Source organism: Agelaius tricolor, unplaced genomic scaffold (genome assembly GCF_023055355.1).
Source record: "Agelaius tricolor isolate 1412-34295 unplaced genomic scaffold, bAgeTri1.0.p SCAF_58, whole genome shotgun sequence".
Lineage (NCBI taxonomy): Eukaryota > Metazoa > Chordata > Aves > Passeriformes > Icteridae > Agelaius > Agelaius tricolor.
In genome coordinates, this window is record NW_027269318.1 from 1,396,769 (window position 1) to 1,423,416 (window position 26,648).

The 26,648-nt window shown below is 51.7% G+C and overlaps 1 protein-coding gene across 6 annotated transcripts in view; it reads left to right on the forward strand.

The window, feature by feature from the left end:
• The window catches only part of MAP4 (microtubule associated protein 4), a 152,554-nt gene that overhangs the window by 80,113 nt on the left and 45,793 nt on the right, over nucleotides 1-26,648 (forward strand). For all 6 annotated transcript variants that reach the window (XM_071456400.1, XM_071456402.1, XM_071456405.1 and 3 more), the window contains 8 exons: nucleotides 6,413-6,526; nucleotides 10,431-10,544; nucleotides 11,339-11,467; nucleotides 12,125-12,199; nucleotides 13,056-13,199; nucleotides 15,037-15,933; nucleotides 16,882-17,025; nucleotides 17,705-17,851. In XM_071456400.1, the coding sequence (XP_071312501.1) occupies nucleotides 6,413-6,526; nucleotides 10,431-10,544; nucleotides 11,339-11,467; nucleotides 12,125-12,199; nucleotides 13,056-13,199; nucleotides 15,037-15,933; nucleotides 16,882-17,025; nucleotides 17,705-17,851 (1,764 nt within the window). The remainder of the gene's footprint in view (nucleotides 1-6,412; nucleotides 6,527-10,430; nucleotides 10,545-11,338; nucleotides 11,468-12,124; nucleotides 12,200-13,055; nucleotides 13,200-15,036; nucleotides 15,934-16,881; nucleotides 17,026-17,704; nucleotides 17,852-26,648) is intronic.

The following is a 26,648-nucleotide window of genomic DNA, read 5'->3' on the forward strand; positions in this document are numbered from 1 at the left end:
TATTTTGTGTAATCTCAGCCAGCACTAGCTCCTGGGACTAAATTTTCCTCTCCTGCAAGGACAGAAATGTCTTTTCCCCAAAAAGCTGGGTCTGAGGAGCCTGTGGGGGCTCAGCAGGCTGGAGGAAGCTCTGCCAAGCCCAGCAGCTTTGCCCAGAGCAGGGAATGCAGACTCTGCCCAGCTGGGTTTGGAGCTGCCCAGGGCTGGACCCTCCACAGCCTCTCTGGCCAACCTGCCCCGTGTCCAGTCCCCTCAGAGTTCAGTTTTCAGTGGAATTGCTGCATTTCACTCTGACAGGAGCAAAGGGAGGGAGTAACCAGCTCTGACAGCTCTGCTCTGGGTTTGGAGCTGTCCTCCATCAGGGCTGCCAGCTCAGTGATTTAGACATTCATTAAATGCAAAAACTTCTTGGAATCTTGAGCTCTTATTCCCTTGGATAAAAATGCACAGCCTCCCTTTGGGTGGCTGGGTGACATCTTTTGCCATGTAGCTCCTGTCTGTGCTTATCCCTTAGATTTGGGATTAGTGAAGCTTGTCTGCAAAACTCACTCACAGGGATTTGCAGACCCTTCACTCTGAACTGAGCTAGACAATATTTTATTTTACAAAATGATGGGACTGATCATAAAGCATTGAGGGGGTATTCCTGCAGGATACTTCATGTTTACTCCAAAGCCAGCAGGCACAAAAAGAGCCTGAGCTTCTTGGGGGAGCCACCCTGTGACCTTTCAGGGGAAGCTTTTGCCTCCCTTACCCTAAATAATGTCTGGAAATAATGTCCTGGGCAAGGGAAGGAGACCCTGGAATGTCTTGGCTGCCTGTTGGGATTTTAACCTGATGTTCCAGGTAGATCCCATCCTGTAAAACACCACTGGGCAGCAGATTGAAGGGGTTTGTGCCTGAAAATCAGACAGGACATGCAGGCAAAATTCTCATTAATCCCTCAGGTGGGAATCAGAAGCTGCTCCTGGTAATAAATGTCCTGAGCACAGGCAGTTCCTCATACAGGCACCAAGTGCTCCCAAAACAGCCTAAATCTCATATGGAATCCTTACAGCATCCAATGTGGAGAAGGAAAGGCTCCAGGGAGACCTTGGACCCTAAAAGGGCTCCAGGAGAGCTGGAGAGGGACCTGGGACGAGGGATGGAGGGACAGGAGCCAGGGAATGGCTCCCAGTGCCAGAGGGCAGGGATGGATGGGAGATTGGGAATTGGGAATTCTGGCTGGGATGGAATTGCCAGAGCAGCTGTGGCTGCCCCTGGATCCCTGGCAGTGCCCAAGGCCAGGCTGGACAGGGCTGGGAGCAGCCTGGGACAGTGGGAGGTGTCCCTGCCATGGCAGGGGTGGCACTGGGTGGGCTCTGAGGTTTTTTCCAGCCCAAACCATTCCATGACTGATTCTGAAGCTCCTTTTTGAGGCTGCAGATCCCACAGCCTGCAGAGGGGGATGTGTTTGGGACTGATGGGAATTGATTGGCATGGTTGATAAAACTGCTGCTCTTTGGGGACTCCAGCAAGGCCAACTGTGCCTCCCCATGCCAGGTGATCTGGGCAAATTCCCTTGGGGATCCTCTGCAGGAATGGAGCTCCCAAGCCTCCCTTTCCCTGTTTTCCCTGCTGGCTGCTGGCAGGGCCCTCTCCTGGCTGCTCACTCAGTAATTTTGAAGCTCCTTAACCCCGAGCTGGAGGTCTGGCCAGTGACCTGCCAAGATTAGCATCTCCTGCAGGGAAAAGGCTTTAGAGGGTAATCCTGTGCTCAGAGAGCCCCTGGCTGGACATTCCCTGGGGTGTCCTGTGTGCCAGCAGCTCCAGGAGCGTGTCCTGCCCCCGCTCCCCGCTCCCAGCCCGGGCACAGGGGTAGGTGGCCACGGGGGCACTTCTGGCTGGATTAGCTGTGAATTGGGTGCTGTGACCGAGCTGACCTGTGCAGAGAGATGATCAAACAAACAATTCCACGCTGTCAGCAGCCCTGCTAAATGTTCCACCCTCATCCTGCCCTGGGAGCAGTGCACAGAAGGTGCTTCTTGCATGGGATCCTTGTTTTTCCTCTCAGAAGCAAGTTTGCTTTGTAAGTATGTTGTTAATGGTCTTTTTTCCTTTAAGCAAGACTTTGTAAGCTCTAATCCTACATTGGTTTATATTATCAGGGCTCGTAACCGGATTTTCAGCTATCAGCCAGCTTTAATACTTGCTAAAATTGCTTTACAGGTCTGTGGGATCTGTCAGATTTGCATTTTGCGTGGAGTGCATTATCTGCTGCCACTGCACATCCACGGGCACTGGCAGCACTGGGCCTTGGAAGAGTTTGGCTTCTTCTTTTTGTTGTTTTGTGTCTTTTGTTGGTAGGTCAGAGGCAGAAGGTGTGTCTGGGGAGCTTGGGTTTGGAACTGAAAAATCCTCTTTTCCCAGTCCTTGGGAAATCTGAGATCACATTTTGTGTTCCAGGTTTGATAAAGGGAAAATGAATATTGGGATGGGGTGGGGATGACAGATGAGCTGGAAGTGTCCACGTTATGGCACATAACTTGGGAAACATTGTGGGAATAGCAGAGGGGGTTTGCTGGTGGTCCCTGTGATCCAGAAATCTTTGCTGTCCTGGCTCTGGCAGGGGCAGCTGGGTCCTGGCTGGCCCAGGGAAGGGGTGGCTGCTCCAGCCTTGTCCCTGTGGCTGGTCCTGCTCTGCTCTCCCTGCTCCAGAGCTGCTGCATCCCTCCTTGCACCGGGATTCCTGCTGGGAAGCACTGCCTGGTTTGGGTTTTTAATTTGCATCTGTTGTGAAAATATTGTGTGAAGAATATTCCAGTCTTGGGTTTGGATTTGGAAGGATTTGGCAGAGGCAGCTCCCAACTGCTCCTGATGCAGCTTGCAGCCGGCTCTGGGGCTTTGCTGCAGCTCAGGGCTTGCAAACACTGACTGAGTTTTGCTCAACTTGGTTCCATCTGATGGCAAATGGAAATATTTCCCTTCCCAATTCCTTTTGTCTCCTCCTGCTCCCTCCTTCTTCAGCCCCAGGTGTGGTTCCCCTCTGTATTGAAAGGCATGAACACAACCTGGTACTAAACCCCCCCCCCCCCCCCCCCCCCCCCCCCCCCCCAAAGTGGAGGGTTTTTATTTAGGTTTACCTTTCTGACCCTAATTTTATGTTCTTCCCTGTAAAATCTTTCATCATGGCAATATGCCAATATATTTTTAGTGCTAACAAATAGATTTATTTCAAATATTCAGAGTTCAAGCAGTGGGTGCTCTCCATCAGCCTCAGTGTGGGTCCAACCCAGCACTCTGTTAATGTCATAATATCATCATATCATCTTTGAGGAAGTTTTGGAATGTTTTAACTGCTCCCAGGCTCTTCCTCACACTGTCAAGGACTTTTAGTGTCTTCTATTTTTTTTTTGCTTTAAATAGTTTTATAGACACACGAATGACAGGCTCCTGTCTAGAGGAATTTACAGTGGAATCTAATTAAATCCCTTGCTGTTCTGTACCACAAATAATGGTAAATAATAATAATGTCTCTTGACACATTGCAGTGGCACTTTATCTCCAAAGCACTTTGCAAAGCTAAGTAAAATAATACCAAAGTTACATTATATTATCAAAGAAAATATTAATAAAATATTTTCTCCTGAAATGATCAGGCTTTTAGCTGCTGCAGGCTCGGACAGCGTTGCCCAGGCTGAGTTTGGTTTTCCATGGGACACACGGGGGGTTGTTGTCCCCTGTGTCCCCCTGTCCTTTGTCAGGGGCAGGCAGAGGTGGTGTCACCCTGCCTGGGAGCTGCTGAGTGCCCCTGCTGAAGTCAGCCATGGCAAATGGAGCCACTGAGCAGAATGAAAGCTCTGAGCTCTGGCAGAAAATCAGCGTGCCCGTGCCAGGCCCTGCTGCTGGGGGCTGCAAGGCAGGGCTGGGATGGATGGATGGGATGGATGGGGTGGATGGATCTGGGCAGGGCTGCAGGGGATGGATGGGATAAGGGCAGGGCAGGGCAGGGCAGGGGCAGGGATGGGATGGATGGGATGGGATGGGATGGGATGGGATGGGATGGGATGGGATGGGATGGGATGGGATGGGATGGATGGGATTGGGGCAGGGCTGCTCAGCATGGATGGGATGGATGGATCAGGGCAAGGCTGCTCAGGATGGATGGGATTGGGGCAAGGCTGCTCAGGATGGATGAGATCAGGGCAGGGCTGCAGGGGATGGATCAAGGCAGGGCTGCAGGGCTGCTCAGGGTCCTGTTCTCCTGGAGCCAAGGGATGGGAGTGCTGTGATCCCTGGAATTCCCCTTTCATTCCCAGTCTGGCTTTCCCAGCCTGTGTAAGTGTAAAAATCCATTTTATTTGTGTGTCCTTGGACCAGCATCTCTCTAGGATCTGTTCTGCCCCTGGCAGCTCCTGCAGGGGACACCCAAGTGGGAATGTTGGGACATGGGCAGGTGGAGTTCGTGTCCTGCTCCCACCCAGGGTGGCACTGGGGACACGGTGCCAGCACCACGGTGTCCCTGGGCATGTGGCCCTTCCCTCCATGTGACCCTCAGAGGGACACCAACCCCGGGAAGCTCCTGCCTGGCCCGGGATTGGCTGGGAACGGGGACACAAAGGGGACACAGCAGGGATGTCACACACGGGGAGTGTCACACACACAGTGTCACACACGGGGAGTGTCACACACGGGGAGTGTCACACACAGTGTCACACACAGTGTCACACACACAGTGTCACACACACAGAGTGAACATCACATACACAGTGTCACACTGTCACACACTGGGAGTGTCACACACACAGAGTGAACATCACATACACAGTGTCACACTGTCACACACTGGGAGTGTCACACACACAGTGAGTGTCACACGGCCCTGGCTCACAGGGCCACACCCTGGGGACGTGGCAGCACTCGGAGCTCCAGAGCCTGACTGGAAGTAATATTTACATTAATTGTATTAGTCATTACACATATGCATTTATATTTATATATATGTATATGTGTGTATATATAAATAAAAATATGCATAGAATAATGTATAATACATAATTTACATATATTTATAAATATATATTATATACATTACATAATGTAATGTAATATATAATAAAAACCACATGAAAATATATAAACTATACATGATAAAATATATATTATAATGTGCAGTATAATGTGCATGAAAACATGTAAAATATATTATAAAGTACATATAAGATATATAATATATTATATATAATATATATAATATATAATATATTCTATATTTATATATTACATTCATTTATAACATACATAACATACATTATCTAATATATTATTATAGACTGTATTCTCATTTTAATTATTGTTTGAATTATTATTAATTTACTATTTAAATAATTATTAAATATTTATATTATTAATTAGAAGTATTATTTAATATTTACCCCTAATCAGAGCTTTGGACATATTTCAAACTCCAAGGAATCCCCTCCTGCTCCTCTAAACCCAAACTCTCTGAGCAAATTGTTGAACCCAGCTGATGGTTTGTACTGGCGACCTTTCCTTGTTTGAGATGTAAAACAAACTCCAAGCCCCACAAAAGCCATTTTTCATCTTATTATCTCTCAATAACATTATCATCCTCATCATCATCATCATCATCATTATTATTATTAGAGCTGAGTCTCTGCCCACCTTGCAGTGAGCTCTCAGCCCACCTGACCCCTCCAGGTTGTTGTTTTACAGACCAGGGTTGTGTTTTTAATTAATTCTTCCCTTCTGGTCCTTCTGTGCCTTAACATTAGGTTGTTTTTAGGAACTGCAGTTTTGCACTGAATTAGGGGTTATATCCAGGGTTATTTTGTGGTGAATTTCATCTCCTGAGCTCCAGGCTTACAGGTATTGTCAGCCTAAGGAAAGGTAAAGATATTAAAAGCATAAAGAGATGTATTGGCAGAGAGCAGAGGATGTTGTACTGGGGGAGAGAGGAGTCCCTGTAAATATTTCTGTTTCTTTCCAAAAGAAACTAGAACCAGTTAAAAAACTCTAATGTTGTCCTCAGAAGAGTTGACAAATTCAGGTTTCCTTAAAACAGAAATTAAGCTAAAAGTCATTAGTCTGATTATTAATTTTGAACCTTTCCACTGAGTTTGTCCTGTTTAAAGCCTCAGGACAACTGGAGGCTTTGGACCTGGACAGTGCTTCCATGTGAGTCTGTTCTTGATCTTACATGTGCCTCAGGACACAGAAATCCCCATTATTCTGGGTCTTGTATTTGAAGAGCTGGATTAAACCAGTCAAAAATGGATATTATGGTCTCTGGTTTGGCTGCCAGTCCCTGTTACCCGGGGATGTCACGCCCAAATGGCACATAGTGAAGTGATCCATTTTAAATATTTCAATGTTTGGCTTTTGACTGGGTCATTTTCTTCTCCCGTGTCAGTATTCCCAGGAGAAATCATGGATGAGAAGATGTCCTACAAAGAGTTCCTGGATCGCAACGACACCTGGGCAGCAGAGGAGAGGGACCTGTGCTTCAAACCCATGGACATGGCTGGTAGGATGGCTCAGGAGCTGGAGCACCCTGATTTCAGCAGCTGGGGGACCTCATGGACTGCAGGCTGCATCCCTGAGGGGTTCCTGCTCCCCTCATGGCATCCCTGAGGGGCTCCTGCTCCCCTCATGGCATCCCTGAGGGGCTCCTGCTCCCCTCATGGCATCCCTGAGGGGCTCCTGCTCCCCTTATGGCATCCCTGAGGGGCTTCTGCTCCCCTCATGGGCTTCAGGCTCCATCCCTGAAGGGGCTCCTGCTCCCTTCATGGCACCCCTGAGGGGCTCCTGCTCCCCTCATTCATGGGCTGCAGGCTCCATCTCTAAGGGGCTCCTGCTCCTCTTATGGACTGCAGGCTCCATCCCTGAGGGGCTCCTGCTCCCTTCATGACATCCCTGAGGGGGCTCCTGCTCCCTTCATGACATCCCTGAGGGGCTCCTGCTCTCCTCAATCATGGACTGCAGGCTCCATCTCTAAGGGGCTCCTGCTCCTCTTATGGACTGCAGGCTCCATCCCTGAGGGGGCTCCTGCTCCCCTCATGGGCTGCAGGCTCCATCCCTGAGGGGGCTCCTGCTCCCCTCATGGCATCCCTGAGGGGCTCCTGCTCCCCTCATGGGCTGCAGGGTCCATTCCTGAGGGGGCTCCTGCTCCCCTCATGGCATCCCTGAGGGGCTCCTGCTCCCCTCATGGGCTGCAGACTCCATCCCTGAGGGGGCTCCTGCTCCCCTCATGGCCTTTGGCAGCCCCTGGACCCCCTGTGAGTTGGTTTTTGGTTTTAGGCCCAGCCCTGCTGAGGGGATCCCCCCAGGGGATGATGGTGAGGGCATGGGGTGACCCCTCCGTGGTCATGGCCAGCATGGTGGGTGGATGTGGCTGTGCTGCAGGGCAGGAGGCTCCAGGGGGGTCAGCACAGGCTGGATCCATGGGCCAAGGGCCAGGTCCTGTCCTCAGGGCACCATCACCCCATGGAACCTCCAGGATGGGCACAGGGGCTGGTGACAGCAGCTGGACACGAGCCCAGGGCAGGGATTGTCCCCTGTGCTGGCCCTGCTGAGGGACCCCCTGGAATCCTGGGGGCAGCTCTGGGCCCCTCCAGCAGGAGAGCCCTGGAGGGGCTGGAGTGAGTCCAGGGAATGGAGCTGAGAAGGGGCTGGAGAATCCCTGAGGGAGCTGGGAAGAGGCTGCAGAATCCCTGAGGGAGCTGGGAAGAGGCTGCAGAATCCCTGAGGGAGCTGGGCAGGGGCTGGGGAATCCCTGAGGGAGCTGGGCAGGGGCTGCAGAATCCCTGAGGGAGCTGGGCAGGGGCTGCAGAATCCCTGAGGGAGCTGGGCAGGGGCTGCAGAATCCCTGAGGGAGCTGGGCAGGGGCTGCAGAATCCCTGAGGGAGCTGGGCAGGGGCTCAGCCTGGAGCAAAGGAGGCTCAGGGGGCCCTTGTGGCTCTGCACAGCTCCTGCCAGGAGGGCACAGCCGGGGGGGTCGGGCTCTGCTCCAGCGAAGAGGGACAGGAGCAGAGGGAACGGCCTCAGGCTGGGCCAGGGCAGCTCAGGGTGGAAATTGGGGAAATTCCTTCACTCAAGAGAGGTTCAGTGTTGGCAGAGGCTGCCCAGGGCAGTGCTGAGACCCCATCCCTGGAAGTGTTCAAAGCCCAAGCAGACTCAGCATTTTGTGATGTGTTCGGGGGTATTTGGTCAAAGGTTGGAGTTGATTGTCTTGGAACTCTTTTCCAACCCTAATAATTCTGGGATTCTATGCCCAGAGCAGGTGTTGGGGGACTCCTACAGCCAAGCTGCTGTGAGCACTGTGGGTTTCAGTGCAGATGTGTCCCTCTGACCTGCAGTGTCCCCAGGCAGTGCCTGTCCCTGTGTCACATCCACACCTCTGCTGCTGCTGACGCTGCTGAACATGAGCTGCACCTTGTGCAAATCAGCTCTGCACACCGATACACTTTCACCCAGCAGCTTCCCCTCCATTTTCTCCTTTTCCCCCTCATTTTTTGAAATGAAATTGCTTGCTGGCTCCAGGAGAACCTGAGAAATGTGGGTCCTGCCCAGATTATCCCAGGCAATCAACCTGGGAAGATACAGGATGGAACTTCTTTTTTTTTTTTTAATATATTTTCAAGTACTGTAGGCCTGTTTAGGGCATGATTTTCTTACTGACTGTAAAGAACCAATGTATTTTTACAAGGATAAGAAATGATGCATGGAAGAACTGGAAGAGCCACAAGTTTCTTGGGTTTTCCCTCCGGTTGCTGTGTGGGTGCAGGAATGGGACATTGGTGTTGTTCTGCTCAAGAGCCAGATGTTACATTATTTGTTAATTAGGAACAATTTACATACCTGGCCTGGCACCCAGTGTTCTTTTGACCTGAATAATATGAATATTTTAGTTTATTTGTTGCATGAAACCACATTTCTTTAGGTTTCATGTCCTTGGAGTGTCTTGCACACCTGTGCAGGCACCACATAAAGTTCAGGATCAGTGTCCCCTGTGTTGCTCTTCAGTTGGATATAAATGAGATTCTGCTTAGAGCTCCCATCATGGAGCAGAAATCAGATTCAGAGAAATAATTTGATTTATTCAATATTGATGTGCCCACTCTTTGGAAAATGGGAGGATGATTTCCCTCCCAAAGAGAGGATTCTCTGGCCAGTGGTATAAAGGATCTCCTAACCACCATCCCTGTAATTCCTTGTTCCTTGGGGAGAAAGAGGGGAAATTTCAGCTCTCCCACTCCTCCCCTTTTCCCTCTGGAGCAGAGGTGGGTTGGCCCAGATCTGAGCAGCCCATTTTTTCTACACCATCCAACTTCTGGGCAAAGAGGGAACATCAGCAAGATCTCCTGTAGTTTTAAATTGCTTTCAGTCATGCTGGTTTTTTCCCCTTGTTTTTTGGGGTTGGTTTTTTAACTGGAAAGAAGGCAGGTGTTCAGACCAGTCAATACTGTTGTAAACAGCTCAAAATCAAAATATTCTGCACGTTGCTCTGAGGCAAGATGTTGTCTTGGCATCTCAGATAATCTGACAGGTTTATAAAGGAATTCACTCAGCTCACCTGATCTTGACATCCCAGCCCACTGTGGGCATGGGAACAGTTCAGGCTGGGCTCTCAGCCCTTCAGGGAACACTTCTGGCATGAAAATGAGCCACAGCCCACAGCCAAATCCCCCTGAGCTGGGTTTAACTGGAGGAAATCCAAGTGTCTGGAAATAGGGTGCTCACCTGGAGAGGAGAAGGCTCCAGGGAGAGCTCAGAGCCCTGGCAGGGCCTGGAGGGGCTCCAGGAGAGGTGGAGAAGGACTGGGGACAAGGCATGGAGGGACAGGAGCCAGGGAATGGCTCCCAGTGCCAGAGGGCAGGGGTGACAGGGACTTAAAGCCTACCCAGTGCCACCCCTGCCATGGCAGGGACACCTCCCACTGTTCCAGCCTGGCCTGGGACACTGCCAGGGATCCAGGGACAGTCTGCCTGGGACACTGGGGGATGTTTCAGTGTCCCAGTGACTTGGTTAAAGTACCAGTCCATCACCCCAGTTCATACTGGGGTGCAGCTCCTGGCTGGGAGAGCTCAGAGATCCCACACCTTCCCCTGCTCTAGGCTGAGCTGAGCCCAGCCCGTGCTCCTGACTCAGATTCATGGGCTGTGTCCATCAGGGCAGGTGGTTCCTCCTGGAGGGGAGGGCACAGTTTCTCCAGGAACAGTCATGGTCCCCTTTCCCCATGAATCAGCCTGAGCAACTGAGGGTGTAAATTCTAACTGGGAAAGGGTTTGCTCCAAAAGCAGCCTTTCCTTGGAAGTGCAGCCTTGGAACCTGCTGCATCTCCACCCTCTTGTCCCAATGGTGCTCCCTGTCCCCTGTGTGGTGTCCCTGTCACCCTGAGTGCTGACCCTGCCTGCCTGTGTCTCTGCCAGACCCCTTCAGCGTGCACAGAGGGGAGAACCTGCCCGAGCTGTCCTTCCCCACGGACATGAGGAGCGCGCCGCTGTTCCCGGGCCACCACGCCGACGCTGCCAGGGACATCCTTGGTGAGCTGCCCTGCACAGCCCTCCCCAGCTGCCAGCTGGGCACTGCTCTCTCTTGTCTTTCTTGTGCTGAAAATTCAGGCTGATGTTGGAACCCCAGGACGTTGATTGAAGGTTCATTTTCATGTACTGAAAATTCAGGTTGATGTTGGAACCCATTTCTACCTTTCTTAGTAGAAAGGTAGAACTAAAATGCATTCTAAGAGTTAAAAAAGGCCTTGAACCTGGCGTTCTTGGTGCCTTCTCTTCGTACACTAAGTCTGAGATGTAGATGGTGTGCAGAATTTGGATAAGAGAAAAATAAACAACCTGAAGACCAAAAAAACCAAAAGTCCCATCCATCTCTCAATCCTGGCACAGAACTTTTTAGGGGTCTCCCCATCAGGGGATCCACAAGGGAGGTTTCCACAGCTGTAAATTCACAGGCCCTTTTTTTCCCCTGCTCTTGTTTTAATGGCTAAAACCCAGATACTCAGGAGCTGTTGCTGCAAAGTGCTCTTCAGGATTTCAGCTCTTGGATTATTATATCAATATTGGATTATTAAGGGATTACCAGCTGGAATTCATGGAGCAGAAGCAGAAAGCCAAAGAAAATAATTTGCCTGTGTTTACTCACTTAAACCTTGTCAGAAGGTTCTGTTAAATACAGAATTGATGGTTTGTGATGCAGAACTAACATTTGATGCAGATTTATCTGAACTGCTGCTGTGCAGAACAGTCCAAGTGTGGTAGGACTTGAAATTTAGGAGAGGAGTCATTAGGGCTGGTGATTAACAAAAGTTTTGTTATTTCCTTAGCTCCACATGGATCCATGATGGGACCTGAACAACCTTTCCTGGGGTCCCTCTATTCCCCTGCAGAGGCTCTGGACCCATCAGCCTTCATGGGCCTCGAGTCAGGCACAGAATTCCTGCCAGGAAAAGCAGGTGAGAAGCAAATGTTTCCTCTGACTGGCTGGGTTTGGAGGGTTTGCAGCTGGGAAATCCCACTTTACGAGTCCTAAACAATCTTGGTGTGGAATTGATACATAAAATGAGTCAAGATTGGACTGTTTCCTCTTGGCATGGACAGCTGTTGGTTCAGGGGAGTGCTCTGCTTGTGAGGCCCTGGCACAGCCAGAGCAGCTGTGGCTGCCCCTGGATCCCTGGCAGTGCCCAAGGCCAGGCTGGACAGGGCTTGGAGCAGCCTGGGACAGTGGGAGGTGTCCCTGCCCATGAGATGAGCTTTAAGGTCCCTTCCAGCCCAAACCACACTGGGATTCTACATTAGGAGGTCACAGAAAGGTTGAGGTTGGAACTTTTCCAGCCCCCCTGCTTAGGCAGGGCTACCCAGAGCCACTTGCCCAAGAGAACTGAGGAAAGAAACTCCACTTTTGGCTCCTGGGGTCAGTGCTGGGTGTAACTCTTGTCTGATGGGAGCTCTCACTCCCAATAATCCTGGGAGAACAGAGGTTCTGCTGCCTCTTGTAGAGGGAATTGAAATTCCCTGAGGATGAACCCCAAACACAGCAGAGTCAAACCTTCCCCTGGGAAATCAAAGCCCTGTGGGGTCAGGGCAGGACTCAGTGTGTTTGTTTCCCACAGCCCCTGAAGAATACTGGATGGGAGCTCAGCAGGACATGAAGGGACCAGATACCTCTTACTTTGTTGAGCCACCAGGTAAAAACTAGCTGTGAGTTATCTGCAGGAAGTGTTGGCAGAGAGCTCCTGAGCAGCAGAACCAGCTCCTCTCCTTGTCTGCCTCCTCAAGGGACACCAGGCTGGGACAGAGCCACGTGGGAGCTGGCCAAGGACAGCACTGCTTCTGCTGCTCACATCAGTTTAGAATGGAAATGAGTCTTTGAGGAGTGGGAATGGCTTTAAACTGAAAGGGAGTGGGGTTGGATGGGATATTGGGAAAGAATTCCTGGCTGGAGGGTGGGCAGGCCCTGGCACAGGGTGCCCACAGCAGCTGTGGCTGCCCCTGGATCCCTGGCAGTGCCCAAGGCCAGGCTGGACAGGGCTTGGAACAGCCTGGGACAGTGGAGGTGTCCCTGCCATGGCAGGGGTGGGATTGGATGATCCTGAAGGTCCCTTCCCACCCAAACCTTTCTGGGATTTTACAATTACCTTTAAATCCTGGTGGTCACAGATAAATCTTTGAAGCTCCACTGGAGCATTATCCCACTGGGAATTTGTGTGGATTACAAAACTTGACCCATAATGGGATCTTTATTTCTGTGAAGAAGCTGAGAACAGTTTCACCCTGGTCATGGGTAGGAAGTGTTTCTGGAACTGGGAGGGTTTGTAGCACAACCCTCCCCAGCTTTGCCACTTCTCCCGGGATTCAAGAGTTTTCCTGGGTGCTTTCCTGGGTACTTCCCTGAGAGTGGGCAATCAGAGCTGATTCTCTGTGAGCTGAGGGGGATTCCCTCCCTGGGCTGGCTGAGGCAGCACCTGGGGGTGTCCCCCCATCCCAGCAGCTCCATGATCCGAGGCCTCTCCAGGAGCTGATCCCAGCTGCTTCTGTTGGCAGTGCCCCCTGCAGCCACAGAAGCCATAAGGACGAGCCTGCCCGAGAGCCCCACGGCAGCAGCAGCCCCTGGGAGCCTTCCTGCCTCAGCCCCTGCCCTGCCAGCAGAGGCTGCAGCCACTGAGGGAGCCAAGGCTGCAGCTCCAGGTGAGTCCTGCGGCCTGGAGGGGCAGAGGGTGGGAGAGCATGGAATTGCCTCTCCTGGGGGAAACACAGCGAGGTGGGAACAGATCTGCTGTGCCTGCAGGTGAGGGAGGAGCAGCAAACCTGCTCACTTGTGTCCCAGTCCAGGAGCTGATTCCGTGGCTCTTTGCTGTCTCCACATTTGAGCTCCAGGAAAATCCCAAGGCTGTGGTACAGCAGAGGGAGGGAATGGTTTAGGGGGGAAAGCCCCTGAGGTCACCAGGTCCAACCCTTCCCCAGCACTGCCAAGGCCACCCCGACCCATGGCCCCAGGTGCCAGATCTACTCACAAGGACCTCTAACCTGTCCTTTTTAAAAAATTCTCTTTAAAAAAAAAACATTTTTAACGTATTTATACACAGACTCATAGTGCCAGTTGTTGTCCAGTTTCCTAATACTTCATCCCACTCGTTTCCCTAATTCTCCAGGAATCATCCATACTGCTTTTAATATCTATCTATTTACAGTCTTATTCACATGTAAAATCACAATCTTTACGTTTTCTTTTGGAGAAGATCATGATACCACTTAAAAAACCCACAACAAATCAAACCCAAATGAGGGCTGGTGCATGATGCATCCTTTTGGTTTGGTTCACTAAAATACTTGTTTTATCTAAATGGATCCTTAAATACCATTTTACAAGTGACTTTTTAGATTTTTCTATTTCTTTCTGACTTCAGTTTAAGTATCTAAATTAGATTTCATACATTTTCCACTGGTTGGGGAGGATATTTTTAGATGTGACTCAAAAAATCAGTAGAAATGTTGTTTTTTGGTCGTCAGCAATAGAAAGGAGATGTTCAGGGCACTGAGCTGCAGGACACAGAGGGTGGGCAGAGCTTGGGGCTGTCGAGATGAGGAGCTGCAGCAGAGATCCAGTGCTTCTGGCACTGATCATTTGGAAAAGCTTGCCTCTGGACAGCTGAAACATTAAACAAAAACTGACTGAAAAACCTCCTTCAAGGGGATTTTAGGCAAATAGGAGCTTAAATGCAGAGGTTTGATTGTGCTGTGAAGTGACAAATGTTGGTTTGGAGCTACCAGCTCAGTGTTAGGAGATACTGTGTGAAAAATGAACGAGGCCACTTTGAAGGAATAGAGGGAATTTGTGATTCATGGGAGGATTTTGTGTCAGAAGTGCCAGAGCTCCTGCTCGAGCACCAACCAAACCCCACCACCAGCACAAACCATGTTTACAGTGAAGTGTGTGGCTTTGGAGTGTATCAGGACTTTTCCTGCTCTTGGAAAACCTGCTGGGCTTACACAGGTGATCCCACTGCATTTTCTGTGTCCTGCAGTAGGGGTAAAAGGAGCTTTCCCAGGGAGCTTCCAGCTGTAGCTGCTGGAAGTGTCCCAGGCTAGGATGGAGTAACCTGGCATGGTGGGAAGTGTCCCTGCCAGGAGAAGGGAGTGGGACTGGAACTGGGGCATCTTGAAGGTGCCTTGCAGCTCCAGCCATGCTGGGGCTCTGCTGGAATGTGCTCCTGGCAGAGCATCCAGCAGCTCTGGCCCCCTGCCAGCTGTTTGGCATCAGGGAGCTTTGGCACAGGAGCAATCCATGCTGCTGGAGCAGATGGGAGCCCCTCTGCACACAGGGGTGCACACAGGGCACGGGGGCTGCAGCAGGAGAAGCTCTGCTGCAGGCAGCAGTGGGTAAGGATGGAACACCTGGGGAGGAGGTGGTGCTGAAAGGCAGGAGGAGACAGAGAGGGAGCCCTGGTGTTCCCCATGCACAAAGCAGCAGGTCAGGAGTTTCCATGGGGTTCTCCCTGACCTGTGGTGCCCGTGTCCCTGCCAGGTGCAGCCTCTGTTTCCACCAGCGACACCGCATCCCTTCCTGCAGACAAAGCTGGGGCTGGCCCTGCTGGAGACACCAAAGCTCCCCAGAGCCCTGCAGCAGCAGCAGCAGCAGCAGCAGCAGCAGCAGCAGCAGCAGCAGCCAGCCCTTTCCAGGCCACAGATGGGGGCTTTGCTCCTGCACCTGAAGCCAGCCCTGCCAAAGGTGTCAATGACGTGTCCACCCCGGGGACAGAGCTCGGCTTCGCCCCGGCAGCAGATGCTGGATCCCACCATGGGGTGGATGTGGGGTTTGCTCCAGCAGCAGGGGTGGAGTCCCACCAGGCCATGGATTTCAGATTTGCCCCAGCAGCAGATGTGGAGTCCCACCAGGCCATGGATTTCGGATTTGCCCCAGCAGCAGATGTGGAGTCCCACCAGAACGTGGATTTGGGGTTTGCTCCAGCAGTAGGTGTGGAATCTCATCAGAACATGGATTTGGGATTTGCTCCAGCAGCAGGTGTGGAATCTCACCAGAACATGGATTTGGGATTTGCTCCAGCAGCAGGTGTGGAGTCCCACCAGAACATGGATTTGGGGTTTGCCCCAGCAGCAGACACAGAACCTCACCATACCTTGGATTTGGGATTTGCTCCAGCAGCAGATAACAAAGCTCAGCACGTTATGGGCTCTGAGTTTGGCCCAGCAGCAGATGCAGAATTTGCCCCAGCAGCAGAAGTCAACCATCACCATGGCCTGGATTCTGGGTTTGCTCCTGCATCTCCAGCCAAGCCTGACCCTGCTGTGGATGGTGGGAACGTGGCAGCTCAGCCTGGCCCTGCAGCTGCCCCCAGCAGTGCTGTGTCTGGGGAGCTGCTGCCATCTGAGGCTGCCCTTCAGCAGGACAAGGCTCCTGCAGGTGAGTGTGCCCAAATCCCAGAACCCCAGTCATGGGTAATTCAGGTTGGAAAAGGCCTCTGAGGTCAGGGAGCCCAGTATTGGTTGGCTTTGGGTGAAGCACCTTGAGGAGAGCTCAGCTCTGCTCTCAGGAGACACAGAAAATGCATCACAGGGTTTTTTCACTTACAAAACATAAAACTAGAGGTTTTTAATGATTTTTAAATTGTCATTTGCTATTCTGAGCAGTGCTGAGTGGTCTGAGGACAGCCATGGGGAGGTGCTGGCTCATCCCTACTGGTGCTTGGCTCTGTGTCACCACCACCCTCAGCTCTCCCTGCAATCTCCCAGATCCTGTGGGACACAGAGCTGACAAACACAGGTTCTTGAAAACAATTTCTGAAGAGCCTAAAAGGCTTAGTTGATAATTCTGGGACCTTTCCTTGGGATGCCTGTAGGTGCTGAATGCTGGAAAGGGTGTGTTTGGTTTTCCATGTGCAGGTTGCTGTGCTGTGTGGATTTCTCCAGAGACACCATCCCTCTGGAGAGAAAACTGCTCTCCAAAATTTTCTTTATTTTATATTTATATTACTAAAATGCAGCAAGCAGCCCTGGGCAGAGGCAGCATATGTGGATTGGTTGTGGATGGGGTTGGAGTGAGATATTTTTTCTTACCTTCTAATACTCTTTAGTTTAATGATGAGGATAAATTTCAAGAGAGAAGTTTTAACAAAAAAAACCAAAACCCAGTAGAGTGTAGAGACTGAGAAGCCCAGGTGAGTGAATGAAAGAGGAAGTGCAAGACAATGCAGGAAGGTAGAAAGATCCTAAAAATCAGGTTTTGAAAGTGAGGAAACCCTTCAGTTCCTTACAGAAGATAAAAAATTAAGCGAGGGAGTGAATTTTATCTAATTTAATCTGATCTATATTTAAAACCAGGAATTTTTACTCTTTTACATTCGATTTACAGAAGCAACAGCAAAGGTGGAGGCGGAATCCAAAGTCGCAGAAGTTTGTGTGGATCACTCAGAGGAGATGAAGGACAGGAAACCTCCCCCGAGCCCCCGGGAGGAGGAAATTCCCGGGAAAAGCAAGCAGCCCCCGGAGGCAGCAGGTGGGAAATGCAGCCAGGGCACAGCTCTGGCCCCGGCAGGCAGGGCCAGGCTCCAGAGTGCAGCCCCAGCAGGTTTCAGTGCCTGCTGACACAGGGCACAGTCACAGGCCTTGTCCTTTCCTTCCCCCGGCACGGCTGTTGTACCAAGGCCTGTCATCGTTTCCCTTTCTATTTAAAATTGAAATAAAATTAATTACAGAGAGAACTGCTCTCCCTTGTAATTATGCCTTACAAATGAAAACTGGCTGTAATTATGCAGAGTGAGGAATGTTGTGGTGGCTGTGTGGATGTATTGGAAGGTATAGATGAATACAAGATGATCAGCATTAGCCAGGGACTCCAGGCTGATAATGGAGTTCATTCTGGATTTGAATTCCCAGTGGGAAGCTGGGATAGTCTGAACTGGGCTGATTACAAAGAGGAAAAAACCCAAACAAACCCTCACCCTGTGCTTAAAAGCCCTGAAACAGCCCCTGCTTCATGTTCTACCCCCACCTTGGCATCTGCCAGGTATAAAAGTGCTGCTGAAATGGGATTGTGAGGGGATGAACCAGCCATGTCTCATAAACCTCATTCCTGTTAAACACAAAATTAACCCCTTTGCAAGGGCTGGGGTTTAGCTGCAGGCTGCCTCACTCCTGAGACCTAAAGCTTTCTGTTCCTGTCTTTCATGTTCCAGCTGAGGCAAAAGAAGCACTAGAAAATAAAGACCTTCCAGAAAAATCTGCTCCTGCTGAGAATGGTGAGACACAGAAGGAGGAGGCTGAGCACAACCACGTACAACACGCAGAACCTCAGGAAGGGAAAACCCTGCAGGAGCCCACAGGTAGGACAGAAATCATAACATAAAAAATAATTCCATTTCCTCATGGAAGCCTCCTCTGGGAACTCTTCACCTTCTGCTCCTGGCTGTGGGGCCCCCTGGGCCAGCAGAAATGTCTTTGTGTGGCTCTCAGTGCTCCTGGTGCTGGGCTCACCCTTCCCCTCGGATCCCTGCCCTCTCCAAGGCTCTTTCCCCTCACATTCAAACTAAAAGCCCAAATCCCTGTGCTCTGAGTGCTTTATCACTGGGACTGGCTCACAGCTGTGCTGGGGGATTGCAGAGCTCCCATCTCTGCCATCAGCACTGGCTTTTATTTTGGTGTTGCAAAGGACCGGTAATTCTCATGAGGATATTCCCAGGGAGGATCTCCTTCCCAACCGAGCTGTGCAATTGCCAAAGGAAGATGTGATTTTCTCCTGCTCCACTGACCCAGCCTCCAGAGGGGCTGGTGCTGCTCACACTTGGTGTGGAGGAGGATTTGTGGGCCAGGGCTGAGTGACAAACAACTGCTGCTCTGCTCGCCCCTGAGGCATCCCCAGGGACACAGCAGGTGACCCTGGCACAGAGGCTCTGCCTCCCCCTGCTTCCTCCCTGGCTGCTGGGGAAACTTGGCTCTCTTGCCCCCATCTCTCTTCCCATCTTCCCACTAAACTTCTGTTTTCCCACTCTGGAAGGATGCCAGCTAGAGATATAAAAAGGCTCTCTCTGATCTTGTCTTGCTGAGACAAAATGGATCCTTAATGCATTTTTAAAAAGCAATGGCATGTCCTTGCAAGAACTGGTGCTTTTTGGTGGGGTAAGAGCCTGTGTCAGACTTGTGTTTAAATAGCACTGGTGGATGGATTTGGGGTAGATCACACAGGTGTTGGGGTAAATACCTACCCCAGCCCTCCTGAGGTGGCTCTGGTGTGGTTCCAGTGGGAAATCCTGCCTGTAGGGCCTGTTTGAGAGGGCTGCAGCCACATAGAGTATATTTATTATTTCTTTTATCAAGCAAATAGTGGCCTCGATGTTTGAGCAGGCTTCCTGTATTCCAGGTCTTTCCACTGCACAAGTCAGGCAAGCTCCCAAATCCAGGGACCGTGGGTTTGGCAGAGCAAAACCTGCCCCAGTGCCTCTCACAGATGTGCCAGAGGAGCATCCTGTAGGTGTCCCACAGCAGAAGAGTCCTGAGCCCAGAGCAGACCCCTGTTCCACAGTGGAGCTTGGCTGTGGTGCTGGAGCATCCCCTCGCTCTAGGGTTCCTCACAAAAAGGCCACCAGTGTCCCCATGGAGCCTGTGGAGAGCTGCAGAGATCCCCCCCAGGAAAACTGGGATTTGGAAGGTGCCATGGTGAAGAAAAAGAAAAAGAAACCCAAACAAAGGAGAAACCAGCTGCCAAGAGGGATGGAGTTCTGGGAGGAGAATGGGACCTGCAGAGGTGCCAGGAGTGCTCCCTGTGGGGTGGAGTGGCAGAACCCAGCCGTGTGTCCTGGAACAGCCCCTGGGAGCAGAGCTCTGGATGTGCCACAGGAGGCTAAAATAACAGCTGGGAGTCATGTCCTGGAGGAGAAAAACACCTCCCCTGTGCCAGCCCCAGGACAGCAGGGCCCAAAATCCAGTGAGCTGCATGGCAGCCCCAGGGAGGAGATGGAGCCAGAGGAAAGCAGAGCTGCCAGCTGGATGCTGGGGTCTAAGGGTCACAGCAAAGAGATGGGTCACACTGAGGTGCAGGAGTCTGCTGCAGCCAAGGGACCCAGCAAGGCCATGGAGAGAGACTTCCCCAGGAAAAATGAGAAGAGGGAGGACAAGGAGTCAAAAGGTGCCGAGCTGAAGGTCAATCTGAGCACAGCAGGAGCTCCCTTACAGACCAAACCTTCAGAATTGCCTCTGTCCCATAAAAACAAGGAGCCCAAATCCCCATCTCCAGGGCAGGAAGCACCCAGTGACTCTGTCCAGCCTTCCCTGGAAACAGCAGCCAAGAAAAAGTGGGAAAAAAGCAAAGGGCTTGAAAGAGAATCCCTCCAACAGCCTCACCTGGAGGCTGCAGCCCTGGACAAGCTCCCTGCAGAGCCAAAGGCAGCTGGAGAAGGGGAAAGAGGGTCAGGGGGAGCACTGAGGAGCCCAACAGCCGCTCCTGGAGCTCCTGGTCCTGTTCCACCAGAACCTGGGGAAGTCCCAGCTGGGCAGGGCAGGGCCCAGGGTGTCCCCAAACATCCCAGCCCTGGCGAGGCAGGGGCCAGGGGGGTGGCAGCAGATCCAAAGCAGGGGAAAGGAGTCCCTGGCTGTGAGCAGCAGGCTGGGACAGAGCCCAGCCTGACACACGGCACAGACAGGCCAAAGAAAAAGCGCAGTGAAGGCAGAGGCAAAAGAATGAAAAGCTGCTCCGAGCAGGTGATGCTCTCAGAGGATGGAGGCAAATCCACTGATGGAGCAAGGACAGATGAGGCTGGGAAGGAAACAGTTTATCCTGAGAATGGCCAGGCTGTTCCTCCTGCCAGAGGACACCCATCAGGCAGTGCTGCACAGGCCTGGCCTGCAGACAAGCCCAAAAAAAGAGGCAGCGATGGAAGGAGCAAAAAGGGGGAAAGGAGCTTTTCCCAGCAGCCTTTCTTTGAGAATAAGGTGGTCTCAGGGAGTTTTCCTGAGGGAGCTGATAAGGTGAAGGAGGGCAGTGATAAGGGCAGAGAGCAGGGCTGTGTCCCTGCTGGGGGCTTGCAGGAAAATGCAGCTAAAATGCAAAGGCCAATTGAGCTGGGACCGGAGAAACAGAAAGAAAATGTTGGGAAAGGTGAAACAGCTGATTTGGGAGCTTTAGACCAAGCTTTGCTGCTGCAGAAGAGCAGAGAGGAAGCCAAAAATCCTGCTCTGGCTGCCACCATCAGCCCCATAGAGCAGGTGGGTTTGGCTGGGAAAGGCAGAGAGGCCGGAGCTGCCGGGCTCAGCTCGGATGCGCCAGTGCTGGCAGAGAAACCCAGGAAGAGGAGCAGTGATGGGAGAAGGAAACAGCCTGAGAAAAGCCCCTCTGGGCAGGCAGCTGTCCTGGGGGCTGGGGGGGAAGGCAGGCAGGAGCAGGTGGCTGCAGGCAGGAAGGAAATGAGCTTGGCTGAGGAGAAGGGGCCTGGTTTGCAAAGAGAGAGGCTGGAGGAGGAGCTGGGGAAGCCCAAAATCCAGGGTGGCACTGGGAGCTTCTCTGAGCAGCCAAATCTTTCAGGCCATAAAAAAGAGACTTCAGAGCCAGAAATAGGGAAAGGAAACTTGGAAACGAAGGAAACTTGGCCTGTGAATAAAGGGAAGGAAGCAGATAAAGCCCCAGGGCACAGGGCAGGGATGCACAGTCCCACCAGGGAACTGGGCATGGACAAGCCCAAGGGTAAAAGCAGAGATGGGAAAGGCAAAAAGGCTGAGCAGAGTCCTGAGCTGCAGCCAGGTGTCTTCCCTGCAGTGGGACATGTTCAACAAACTCAGTCTGAGGAGGGCAAAGAGAATTCCAGGAGTCCAGAGGTGCTGCTGGGTCACCTGCCTGATCCTGCCAAGGCACAGGCTCCTGCTCTGCCTCTGGAGCCAGGGAAGTCACACACAGGTGGGGAAGAGAAGCACAGAAAGGGGGAGCCTGGCCCCCAGCAGCCTTTACTGCTGGAGCATAAAGCAGGAGCAGGGATGTTCCCTCCTGCTGGCCTGGAGATCAGGGACAAACCTGAGGCAGGAGGTGCCAGTCCTTGCAGCAGGAATAAAAATCCTATTCCAGAGCATCCAGCAGTGTCAGATCCCAGCCTGGCCCCAGTCACTGAGAGATCTAAAAAGAGGGGCTATGATGGAAGCAGTAAAAAGGCTAAAAATGCCTCCAGGCAGCCTGTTCCTCTGGAGGCAGAACCAGGCAGGAGTGAGGCACAGCCTGCAGTGGGAGCTGGGCTGGGATGTGGGGTGGGAGACACAGATCTTGTAGATGAAAACAGAAACATTAAAAACTTTCCCACTGGCCCTCAAGGACTTGGGAATAATAAAGGAAGTGACTTGAAATCCATGTCCCAGAGCCCAGCAAGTGGCCCTGGGGATGGGGGTGATGCTCCCTGTGGCCTCCCAAAGCAGGGAGAGGGGGGTGCAGGGACTGGGGGCCTTCCTCCTCCTCCTCCTCCTCCTCTGGAAGCAGAGAAAAGCAGCAGAGAGCCTGGAGCTGGTGCTAAGAAGGAGATGCAGACCCAGAGATCTCATGAGCAGCCCAAAGAACCTGGAAAAGAGGTTTCCCAGAAAGGTGGGAAGAGCAGAGAGGCTGGTTCCCAGGGTGGCCAGCCCGAGGACAAAAGTCACATTTGTCCCGTGGCAAAGGTGGATGATAAGGAAATAAAACCCACTGATACAAAAGTGGGTGATAAGGAAATAAATGCCACTGATACAAAGGGGAATGATAAAGAAATAAAACCCACTGATATAAAAGTGGGTGATAAGGAAATAAAACCCACTGATACAAAGGGGGATGATAAAGAAATAAAACCCACTGATATAAAAGTGGGTGATAAGGAAATAAAACCCACTGATACAAAAGTGGGTGATAAGGAAATAAATGCCACTGATACAAAGGGGAATGATAAAGAAATAAAACCCTCTGATACAAAGGGGGATGATAAAGAAATAAAAGCCACTGATACAAAGGGGGATGATAAGGAAATAAAACCCACTGATACAAAGGGGGATGATAAAGAAATAAAACCCTCTGATACAAAGCACAACACTGTAAAGGCTCCCTCAGAGCTTCCTCATGGGGCAGCAGATCCAAAACACAGAGCAGCCTCTGGAGCTGCTGAGGGGACAGGAGGACCAGAGGCCACCGTGTCCTGTGCAGAGAAGGGCACAGAGAGGTCCCCAGCCCCTGCAGGGACACCTGTGGGTGTGCCAGGAGCTGGCAAGGACAGGAAGGCTGGAGGGACTGAGCAGGGCAGGGACAGGAGGAATGAGCAGAGCTCACCCCAACACCAGGGCACTGTGCCTGAGGCTGCTGGGACAGCTGCCCAAACCACCCAAAAACAGCCCAAAGAGAACAAAAAAGGTCCCTGTCAGCCTGCAGAGGAGGGCCCTGCTCTCCTGAAGGATGCTCCAGTGTCAAAGTCTGAGGGGGATAAACCCCAAGAGAAAACCAAGGAAAAGGATTCTCAAGCCAAAACCAAAGAAAAGGAGTCTCAGGACACAAATAAAGAAACTCAAAATACAGCTAAAGAAAAGGAATCTCAAGAAGTAACTAAAGAAAAGGAATTTCAAGAAGTAACTAAAGAAAAGGAATCTCAAGAAGTAACTAAAGAAAAGAAATCTCAAGAAGTAACTAAAGAGAAGGAATCTCAGGACACAACTAAAGAAAAGGAATCTCAAGAAGTAACTAAAGAAAAGGAATCTCAGGACACAACTAAAGAAAAGGAATCTCAAGAAATAACTAAAGAAAAGGAATTTCAGGACACAACTAAAGGAAAGGAATCTCAAGGCACAGCCAAAGAAAAAGAATCTCAGGACACAACGGAAGAGAAGAAGTCTCAAGGCCCAGCTAAAGAGACAGAAGAAGAAGGAGAGCAGAAAGTGGTGAGAGAGGCAAAGAAGGAGAGAGTGAAGGCAGCAGAGCAGCTCAAGGGCTACATGAGACCCACCAAGGCGCGGGGGGTGCCAGCCCTGGTGCCAGCCCTGGCGGGCAGAGCCGTGCCCCGGCGGCCGGACCGAGGTGTGTGCGTGTGCCAGGGCCTGCTGCCTGCCCTGCCTGCCCTGGCATGAGCCCAGCGGGCATCCAGCGTGGCATGAGGGGTGCTGGCTGCTCTCAGGGCTGCTGGGGCTGCTTGCTGGCTCACAGTGCTCATCCCCAAAGGCACAGCTGGCACCCACTGCGAGTGCCGGGCTCTGCCTTGGGCGGCCGTGGGGACTGAGTTAGGGCTGGTGTGTGTGCAGGGTTTGGGTGTGGCAGTGTCCCCTGGCCCTGCTCAGGGATGGAGGATGCCAGGGGCAGGGAGTGTTCTGGGTCCCTGCTGTTGGCAGGGTCTGGCTTTATCCCACCTCAGACCAGCTGCATCCCCTTCTCCTCCTGCAGTTGGTTTGGCTTGAGCCTCTTCATCCACAAAATGTGTTTCCTTCTAGAATCAAAACCTTTTCCAAAGCAGCTCTAACAAAACAATGGTGGGACTGATGTAAATTTTGGGATTTTATCCCTCTTAGGAGACTTTGGATGGGCTGGTCAGCATCCAGGACTTGGCATCCTGGCTGTTCTCCAGGGAACAAGGTCCCTGTGCTCATAGGAAATGAGCTGGAATTCATCCCACAGAACTGAATCCAGTTCTTAGAAATTTTGAAATACGGCTAGAGATGAAATTACCAATATTCTTGTACTTGTGCTCATTCTGAAGCTTCCTCAGAAGGAGTTGGCATCTCTGTGAACCCCACTCTGCTGAGATGGGCTGGGGAGTTTATCCCTGCCCTCAGGTGCTCTCCATTTGTGCCTTGTCATCAGGCATGGAAGTTTGCTGCTGTTCCTGCAGAGTTTCTTGCTGCCAGTTTGCATGATGCAGCCACTAACTCACCAGACCCCAAGCTCCAGAGTGCCTTAACATGCTGCTCAGGTTTTTGAGAGGTTTTGTAATTTTAATGAGTGTTGCATAACCTGAAGTAGTTCTATTTTAGTGGAAGTGGTGTTCTCTGCATGAACTTGTGCCTGCAGAAGTGATGCTCTTTGGTGCATGATGCAACAAAACAAAGGGAAAGCTGAAGGCAGCATCTTTTACAAAACCAACATTTCTTCCAAGCCTTTCCATTGTCTGCCAGGAGTTTTTGAAGGAAAAGCCACAGGTAACAGTGCATGGACTGGAGGAGTCCTGGCTCAGAGTAGCACTGCAGCCTGTGAGTAAGTTGGCACAAACTTTGCACCTGGAAGTTGTCCTGATGTCAGTTTACTCAGGGCTTTGATAACCTTCCATTGCTTTCCTCCTTTCAACACTTTGTAGAGTCAACAGTTGGTTTGTTGGGGTTTTAAGAGGAGCTCAGAGTGCCCAGCTCTGAATTCCCCCGAGGGTGCTGGGCCCTGCCCAGGCTCCCCAGGGCATGGGCACATTCCCAACCCTGCCAGAGCTCCAGGAGTGTTTGGGCAGCGCTCTCAGGGATGCTCAGGCTGGGATTTTGGGGTGTCTCTGCAGAGCAGGAGTTGCATCAGTGATCCTGTGGCTCCCTCCCAGCTCAGGAGCTTCCATGGTTCCAGGGCTGAGCTTGTTTTGGAGCTCCTGGTGCTGTGTTCCCACAGCAGCTGAAGGTGCTTTGCCATCCCAGAACCCCAGCATCATTAAGGTTGGAGTCCTGTGCCCACTGGCAGCCTTGTCCCCAGCCCAGAGCCCTGAGTGCCACCTCCAGGAGTTGCAGGGATGGGCATCCAACCCTCCCTGGGCAGCCCCTGCCCACAAATCAGATCCATGACTGAGGCTTTTGTCTCCATTTCCATCTGTGCTGGCCCTTCCTGGAGCAGCTGTTCCAGAGCTGCAAACACCCCCAGGGCTTGGCTGGGTCCCTCAGCTGGCACAAGTGGTGTGGAAGTGCCTGCAGAGGGAATTCACACCCCAGTGGCACTGAGCTGAGGCCAGCACCCAGGGAGGGGAAGGGTGCTGACATCCCTGGCCAGGTGACTGTGCTTGTTCATGGCAGAAATCAGGGAATTGTTCAGGTTGAAGAAGCTCAGCCTTTAACCCCAGCACTGCCAGGGCCAGCACTGACCCACATTCTCCAGTGCCACATCCACACGTTTTTAACCATTTCAGGGCTGCTGGTGGCAGCACTCCCCTGGGCAGGGCTGCAGGGATCCAGGAGATCTCTGTGGAACTCCAGGTGTCACAGGGACTGTGTCCCCTCCATGTGCCTGTTTGTGCTCCTGTTCTGTACCAATGGCATGCTCAGGGGGGTTGTGTCTTTAGCTGTGCCACTCCTTGGCCAACACCTCACCTGTGACTGTCAGACAGGACTGGGAGGCTCCTGCTGCACACTTGATATCCTCACAGGATCCTGGAATGGTCTGGCTTGGGAGGGACCTTAAAGAGCACCCAGTGCCACCCCTGCCATGGCAGGGACACCTCCCACTGCCCCCCACAGCCCTCTCCAGCCTGGCCTTGGGCACTGCCAGGGATCCAGGGGCAGCCACAGCTGCTCTGGGAATTCCATCCCAGCCAGGAATTCCCAATTCCCAATCTCCCATCCATCCCTGCCCTCTGGCACTGGGAGCCATTCCCTGTGTCCTGTCCCTCCATCCCTTGTCCCCAGTCCCTCTCCATCTTTCTTGTTTCTTTCCCCTGGTGGGCAGGCAGTGATTTGCTCCCATTTTAAGGCATTTTGGAGGACCCCCTGCTGAAGTTCAGTGATGAAATCTCTTTAGCCAGGCTCCCATGTCCTACACTGTGTGTTCCAGGATAACAGGATGCTTCCCTGAAAACATCAGCTCCTGTCTGTGCTGCTAAAATCAGTGCCAGGGTTGTGGTGCAGCTCCCTCGGGAGTCATGGCAACTGTGATGCTGCAGATCCCTCTCTCTGATGGGAGTTGGATCCATCTCCTGTAAATTAGGCCTTGCACACTTGTGTAATTTTATTTTTTTTCTATTTTTGACTGTGCAGCTTAAGGAACATTGGCTATAAGGCTGATTGTGCAATTCTTAAATTTAATCCCTTATCCCTCTTTTGGGTTTATTTCAGCTTCTCATTGTTGTTGTTGCCATTGGAAAAACTGCCCCTGAGCCTCCTGGAAAATTATTTTATACCTTTTAATGTCAGGAGGCAGCTGAGCTGATAACAGAAACACCACAGGCATTATCAGCCTTTACA